Genomic DNA, 8,344 nt, shown 5'->3' with positions numbered 1-8,344 from the left:
GTAAATGTTATGGGCATTGACAAATGTTTTTTCCATGCAATAACTTGCTGCCAGTTTACAAGTCCTGTGATCAGATCTACTAACTGATGATGGTGCCGTCTAATACCTGTACAGTCCCTGCTTTGATGGAATACGGCGAGGCGAAAAGGTGATTATTTCATTATTTATGTGATCGTAGATTCCCGTCAAAGCCTTCGACTCTGTTTACTTGTTGGGCAGATCAAACGTCGGTCAGAGTTCCAACAAACTTTTGAGAGGTTGCGTTTCTTCTGAAAGATTTTGAATACATCTACGTCTTTTTTTCTAAATAGTTATTGGACAATGCGACATGAAAACTTCTTTGCGGCTTATTGTTGACACATTTCGTATGATCATGAGGCGCCCGCGATAATTCTCATTATATGACAGTAATGAACACTAATGCACAGGCCTTGCCTTTTGTTTGCTTTCGTAAGATACCTCAGCGGTATTAAGCATTATGCCGCGCTGATGGGACATCATTGGGCTTTTGGGTAAGGTGTAGCTTCGTCTGGAATCGGACCCCGGGACAGATAATAGTCGTCAGGCCGACTTAAAGGTCGCTGTGTTGTGAACGTAATGTTCTATGACGATCACGATGCTATATATATGAGATATGTGAATTCGTCTCACCCCACGTTGCCCAAGGTTGGCCTTGTACAGTATGGGCTAGAGCAATTTTGACATTATTTTCGGCTGACATAGGCGATATATGGGTAGCTAATGATAAAAAGCAACTCAAACATCGTACTGACATGCGTGCACAATATGGGAGGTCTGCAACTAATTGAATGGCTGGCTGGCTGGCAGCATCTTATAAAAGCTATTCTCTACGGTGTGAACGTCACAGAAAAAAGCCATACATGGAAACCTAAGCTCAGCCTCAACTAGACCCTACTTACAGATTCGTCCCCCTTAAGGCTAAAAAAAGACAACCAGTTTGCAAGAGCTGAACCCTCTAATGATGATGGTGAGCTTCGAGGTGACCTCACTAACATTACGCTGAGCCAGGCTACGCAAACAAAGGAATCGTGACACTGATTACTAGAGAATTATAAATTTTTGTTTGCAGTTCTTTTTGGAGACTACGTATATCTATGTGTGTAATTCTTTCTAAGAATACGTCATATCAATCAAAAGCCTTGTATCGGACAGAACACGAATTTAGTTGGATTTCATGACTTCAAACAGTAATAACGGGAGCAATGCGTGTGTAGTAGATGATCAGAAAAAAAAGCAATATAACATATGTGTTATTTCACAAACAAGTACAGTTTTTCACATAGAAATGTTAAGCCGCTTATAGTAGTATGGGTACATAAAAAAACGTTTTTTTTCGCTCCAAAAAAACACATTCGACAAACGCCGGAACAGAAAGAAGTCAATCGATCGTAAATACGCTGTTCACTGTCTCAAAAAATGTGGGAGGAAAACCGGTCGCCCAATCTTATTCTTACCTCTATATACAATATACTGACCGAATTTGAAATTATCCTCCTAGGATGTATCTGCTTCACTTAATCGAAATTAACAAATTGTGTATACTAAACTTATGTTGCATCTCTGCACGGCAAGACCTTACTAGTCTTTTGTCGTATTAACCAGAAGTCGATATATTTTTCGTAGAGTGATGAAAAAAACCAGCATATTTTGCAAAGGCGATTGCCCTCCACTGTAACCTTTGTTAGTAATATAGTTTTATAGGCCATCTAAGGGAAAGGCATATGTATAGGCGTTGATTTCTATGGCAATCATTTTTGCGGAATCCCGTTATTTCTGTCATACAATCTACAATCAAAGATGTCTATAATACAATGTTTTAAGTGCATCTTTGTGGATTCAAATTGGGTTGTCAATTCCGCTACGTCGTTGCATGTCAGCAGCATTGTTATACGTACGCCGGCTTCGCACAGAATGACTCCTCAATGTACCCAACTGTGTGGTTTCTGTTGGTATGAACTTCTGCCCTAGGGAGCATTCTTACCAATTAGGCCTTTAGATAAAGGCCCAGCTGCCTAATTGACTACACTGTTTGCTTTCGCTTATCATGTTCTTGCTGATCGTTTGGGTCGTGTTGTGCGTATGCCTGTGACCCATTCAACTGCCGTTTGGTCTTCTGCAAGCCTGTATCATAAATACGAAAGCAGGCACAACCTTGATCGGGTGAGGCAAGGTCAGGCGGAAGGTCAGACCGACTAGATCTCGCCAACCTTGTGGCTCGAGCATGCGAACATGCTGTTATAGCAGAATCGTCCAGCTTCGGTTGCCTTGAGCATGTGACCATGTGGCTTCTGCCACATATATATAGATTATGGCATTGCTATGCCGGCTTCTGCACTTTGGCTCTTTCCGTCTTTTGGTTTTCCTAATGTAATGCATTCCGTTGATGAGACACGCTTACGTCGCAACAATGCTGTCGCCCGCTTCCGAAATGGCTCTTTCTATTTTTTATCATAAACAAAGTTCCTCGCATTTTGCATATCAGCTATTGATTGAAATCAATATCTAGACGAGTACTTTATCTTGCTCAAGAGCTGTCGCTCTGCGTATGGCCGGCGTCAAATACAAGATTGAATATCAGCCAAATATTTAGGGGGTTTAGTTTGACTCTACCATCCCTTTTCCAGAAATATTAAGACCTGTATATTGAATGGTTAACCGCTATTGCACAGGTGCGAACGAGTTATGATATAAACGCACAATAACTTTATATGACTATAAAAAAGGCGAGATCTATTTGCCTATACTTGGCTTGTTACCATAGTGCTGACAGATGACCAATTTTAAAGGTTAAACCAAAGGGTTAAACTTTTCTGCATTCGGCCTTACAAATAAGGTAAGAAAATGAATGGATAATCGTTTTCAACAAACTCGAAATTAATCTATAACAACACCACTTGACAGTTACAAAAACCCTTCACTCACTCCATGAAATTTTACCTCACATAATTGGGGACTGCTTGATCCATTGGGTTGCTTACTCATGAGAAACAAAGGTCAGCATCAGCGCAGATTAACATAGACAAAAGGCCATAGTAAAAGATAAGCAATGTTCGTTTATGTATAAATATTCATGGGAAGATCTCTCATCATGCTGTCAGTAAGGAGTTTGGTCCAATAAGATTGAATCATACGTTTGGCCTTCGCAAGCTGCAAATTATAGAACGTACCGATAAATTGCGTTATCACAAATCAGCCTCATAAATACCGCCGAAGCGGTCTATATTAATAGGATCGAGCAGCTTTCTATACGGCCGATAGAAACAAGGGCAGTGCTACATCATTTTTCATTAGACGGGTGCTAAGAGAATATCTCATTCCATTGGAGCATTTTATGATTTACGTTGGCATGGCCACGCCAATGGATTTTCCAGTGTTCAGGCTCTACCGTGACTCGACCATGTGGTATTTAGACACTCCAAATATATTACACCTCTCGTAATGCAGCGCACAAAAAGATGTTCCTCTGAAAAACGAAGTCGTTTACCTATGTGTCACAAATGCGGTTTTCGTCTTAAATGCGCCAACCTATTTTTCGTTTTACATTGGGACTGCTAGCTTGACGCCGACCAGCAGCACGAGCTAAAGTTCATTTCGGTCAGCCATTGATTGGATGACCAGCGCGGCCCCTATCGACACTTGTAGCTTTGATACTGGCTGAGACAAAGTGAATAGCTTTGTTATGTCAGCTTTATCTAGTGAATATGGGGTGCAGGGATCAGAAAAACGGCGTACGGCTCATGGTAATAATTGTAGCCAGAGATGGGGGCTCCGTTTCCGCAGACAATGGATCAGTGGCGCGATCAGTACACGTAACCGCGGAACCATCAGGCCGCCGAGGATAGGGAGGTTTTAACAAGTCCGCTTCGCCGTACGCAAACGCGAGGCGTCTAGGTGAACTTTTATACGCGCCAGGAACTCATATGCATATATTTTCAATGCATATACCTGTATATAATTATCCTTGTCAAACACTATTATTTGTCAATCCCTTATGGAACGTGCTGCTTGTTGGAACAAACAAGGGTTGATATTGAGGGTTGAGGTATCGCGGCACAGCATGTTTGGTTCAGTGGGTTCGGTCCACTGTTGTTGTTTGTGTTCTATTTTTAAAGAGATTATGAGTTAGTCAATGGAGCCTACATGATAAAAGACTACATTGTATGCATATTGTTTACTTAGGAGGTAAACTGTTTATTTCAAGTAGCAAGCACAATTGAATCGAAACTTACAGCATAACGTGTTGACGTAAAATATCATAAACGTGTTTGGTAACTAATAGCGCCTTACTTACATGTGTGGTACTTGTATGGCACCACGTTGCCAGGCCAACGCTGACCTACTGGCAGAAAAGTAGGACGATTGCCTTTACGCAAAAGGCTTCTGGGTACAGCAATATCACCCTCGATGATCTCTAGGCCAAGTTCAGTCATGTTGGGCAATATCGAAAAAGGATAGACGTCTTCTTCGTTGACAGGGATATCACCTGGTGCGGTGCCGATGGTGGGAAAATTTCCTACCGTAATAAGGACGGTCATGACCTGAAAAGTTAGCGGTATGTTTCATTGTCGACTTAAGATTGGCTGTAATTAGCCATAGTGCTTATTAGCGAGTCAGCACACATAAACATTTCGAGGTCTGTTTGTTTTGTTTGCAGTAAAGAGGTATATTGAAGTTTTTCTAGGGTCTAATTATGCGCAATTATTCGCAGAAAACAGACTAGTCCGTTATCTCATTTCCCCATTTAAACTCACCAGGCCGAAACGAACATTCCTAGTAGTCATTAGTGGTCCCATTTAATACGACTGGATAACGTATAGCGTTTTGATAAGTTCTTAACAAAGCCTGCTGTTATCATTATGAAAGGCAGAACAAAAGAATAAGCGCTTCGTGACACTTGGTAGAGTCGTTTCAATCTATCTTAGCACTGTCCGGAGAACACAATTGAAGTACTATTGCAAAGTAAGCCGTCTGAATCCACGTGCAATTTTCCTCGGACGTGCGCTGGATGAGCCTTATTCTAGCGGATTTGTTGAAGATTTTCACTTTTCAACCCTTTGCATCTTAAAAAATCATTGATTTCAGTCGATTAGGGTAACAATTAATTTGTAACTATATTTTTGAACTAGTTCTAGTAGGAAATCACGCACTGTCTACTGGCCGGACTGTTTTACTTTAGTTGTAGTGTTTTTTGGTGGCTTGTTCTAACACTCGATGAAAAACGTCGTGCAAGTTGACTTAATCAACTTAATCTAAGTTCTTAATGAAGTTGGCTGGCTTTACAGTGGTATTTATAGTGAAGAAAAGATAAAAAAATATATGATAAATACATTAATGGGTCTAGATAAGTTGAAAGTTTTTACACAAAATACACATCTATCAAGACGATTTTAAAGGAATCGAGAGAAAAAATTAAACACTTACTCTGCACCATAAAACCATTTTTAAAAAATGCATAGCTATCCCGGAAACGCACTAACTGAGTTTGGAGGTCTATTCAACTATGTGTAAAAGGCCGCGAAGTTCAATGTCACACTAGACATATGTATAACATATGGCGTTTAGCTCAACGGAACTTCTAACAAGAAAGTGAAATAAGTAACATTAATTCACTCGGGAATTACTCGGAACCATGATAGGAGATAACTGCGGAAACAAACAAACACAAAGTTACACAGTTTAAAACAGCGGCTGATCGGAAAAAGCGGCACAACGCAGTACCACAGAACTATTAAAAAAAAAAAAATATTAAAATATATTATTACTTCTGCGTAGATAGCCTTGTACCCTTAGATTGATAGAGTCCGCTCGGCTGAACCTAAATGATCTGTCAATGTAAGCGCGGCCTAACTCTAATGGGCCGGCCGAAGCGTTTAATTGCTAATTTCTCTTACGTACGACGTCTCGATTAGGTCGTTTTATACCAAACTGACGAAGCTAGGGTCAACTGTCTGGTCACAGACCCCTGCTGGAACAAGGCCTAACTAGCAGCAGCCGATTACTATCACTAAATAATCCACCATATAAGCGTTACACATTTACAATGGTGGAATGATCTTTTTTCGGAGGGCAGAAAATAGTCGTCTGTTGCCGCAAAAGCTCACACCGATGCGAGTGGTAAACCACAATGAATAATCAACAATTGGTCTTTATGCAGATAGTGGAGTGTTATGGTAAAAGAAACATACTGAACGGCATGCATCTTGTGTGAGACTACAGATTGGATCGACTTATAGGTTCATGAACATCTAAAACCTATTATGGCTACCGCACGCAGAAAGCTGCAGAAACTTTTTATTTGAGCTGGAATTTCGGACGAAGATTTATCAGAGTGAATAGATCCAATCCGAGATCTTACCGAGAGAAGTGGCCCAGCCCCAGTCATGATCGTATCCTGCATTAATTTCATGGATCACACGTGAGAGTTGACTCTGGAAACATAAATTATTAGAACTTCGTTAACTATTTAGGTAAAAGGTGAAAGACTAAGCAAGGGTCTGTAGTTGGGAGAAAAGAACAATATTACAAATTTTGACTAGCTCAAAGTGTTGCGATAACCTTTGGTGTAAACGAAAACGTTTGGAGTAGTGAAATCAAGCTATCCGTTTAGTTTGGCGTATTTAGATAAAGAACATATGATGATTTTCAAATGTTATAACTGGGCTGGAACAATTGCCTGCTGTCGTATGGTTTAAGTTAGACAGGAGTCTAACTTCAGCTTTTTAACTGCGCAATAAAATGTACAACACATTTTAACTATACTCCGTCTATTATTGTCATGACAGAACCGTAAGTCAGAGTCAACTTTTTATGTTGAAAAATCAAAATAAGTACATAAACTCAGCGTTGTATGTGAAAAATGTTATTTGGCCAATGTCTATCTTAAGCTAATTACTGGTTTGACCCAGCTAATGGTGTTTTTAGTGCGTTTTATTTGGACTATTTTTTTTTAATGAGGAATGTCCAATTCGTATTGAAATTGGAGGTTTATGTACATTTGTTTTTGATTGACGCTCTGCTTAATTATGACCCTTATGTCAGTAGATGTGTAGGTAGTAATTAGTTTCTTTACTACATTGAGCGTATCTTGAGTAGTAACTTAGCGCAAGAACTCAAGTAAACGTATCTGAGATACTTTACTCGCTCAAAGTCTGCGATTAACCGTATTTAGTAGAGAATCAACTCGCTAAGTTTTAAGTTAGAAACCAGCTTCAAGTCAACGTATTTTTTTAGTAATCGATAACTTTGTTTCCTTGCGAAAGCTAAGAGGCCAACATTTTTTTCGAATCAACTCATATAGATATAACTCAAATAAATATAAATCTTAAATATTAAAACATATTGACGATGGCGTTAGTTAAAAATTGGTGGGGTTTTGCAAACTACCTGTACTTGAAACCTGTACTACCTGTACTTTTCACCTATTTGTTATTGAACAATATTATGCTGATAAAGTAGGTTATATAGTTTGTTTTTTTTTTTAGCTGAAAAGAAACAAGCAAATACAGTAGACGTAGGCCTACCTAATGCTACCTTTTATTGTTGCCGGCACTACAACCATGGGTAAACTAATTTACTTACTATTTGAACTTTCTGAAGGTATGGATTGCAATGGCTTCAGAGCTGACTCGTGAGATGAACTTGTCTGTTGGGGGCTTAAAACGAAAAGTTAACACACGGAGAAAAACACTCGTCTGGCAAGTCTCCTAGCATAGACAGCTGCTTTTAGCGTAGCAACAGAAGCTCGTTAAACAATAGAGGGATTACGATACGGGTATATCGATCCTTTGTTCGATTTTGTCGTGTCTACATTTTAAGAGATGTGACATTATGTGGTAGCCAATTAGTTGCCCTAATACAATTCGCTTTGATATAATAGTTCGCGTAATTATAATCGTTCACTTCCTTTATTGACAGGAACCAAGTTAGCTAGCTGATAGAATAGGCTACCTAGTCTGAAACGACGTATTTCTGAATGCTGAGCGCAAGTCGTTCATTGACCCCCCAGGATGCCGTCTCTAATCGGCTATCACCACAGTCAAAACTAACAGTAACGCCGTTAGCCCGCATACTTATTATATTTGTATACTAGCTAACAAAATTACTACCTGTAAGGTAAGGGGCCATTCTTATTTTTCTCCTTCAGCTTATTCAGCCATTCGGTGATCAACATACTGTGGTACAGCCAGCAGTCTGTCTGCAGTCATGATTTTGTGGGCATAGAACGCCAGAACAATGGGGTACGCACACTGTTCTCCCTCCTCGTTAAGTAGTCTGTAAACAAGTGACGTACTATATGCAGCTAGCAACCTTCAGACGCCTACGG

General features: G+C 39.9%; 1 protein-coding gene across 2 annotated transcripts in view; it reads right to left on the bottom strand.

Annotated features, from left to right (window-relative positions):
• LOC111267846 (blastula protease 10) overlaps nt 1–7,908 on the bottom strand; it is a 75,177-nt gene extending 67,269 nt beyond the window's left edge. Inside the window, exons 1-3 of one of the 2 annotated variants that reach the window (XM_086971463.1) lie at nt 7,600–7,908; nt 6,377–6,449; nt 4,313–4,559 (exon numbers count right to left, since the gene is read on the bottom strand). In XM_086971463.1, coding sequence (XP_086827589.1) covers nt 4,313–4,559; nt 6,377–6,427 — 298 coding nt within the window. In that variant the 5' untranslated portion in view covers nt 6,428–6,449; nt 7,600–7,908. The remainder of the gene's footprint in view (nt 1–4,312; nt 4,560–6,376; nt 6,450–7,599) is intronic. The other variant, XM_022846400.2, reaches the window with a different exon arrangement.
• Nucleotides 7,909–8,344: the final 436 nt, after the last annotated feature.

This window comes from Varroa jacobsoni, unplaced genomic scaffold (assembly GCF_002532875.2).
Source record: "Varroa jacobsoni isolate VJ856 unplaced genomic scaffold, vjacob_1.0 scaffold_1229, whole genome shotgun sequence".
Taxonomy (NCBI): Eukaryota; Metazoa; Arthropoda; class Arachnida; order Mesostigmata; family Varroidae; genus Varroa; species Varroa jacobsoni.
Note: the sequence above shows the minus strand (reverse complement) of the source record. Positions and strands in the feature narration are given on the sequence as shown.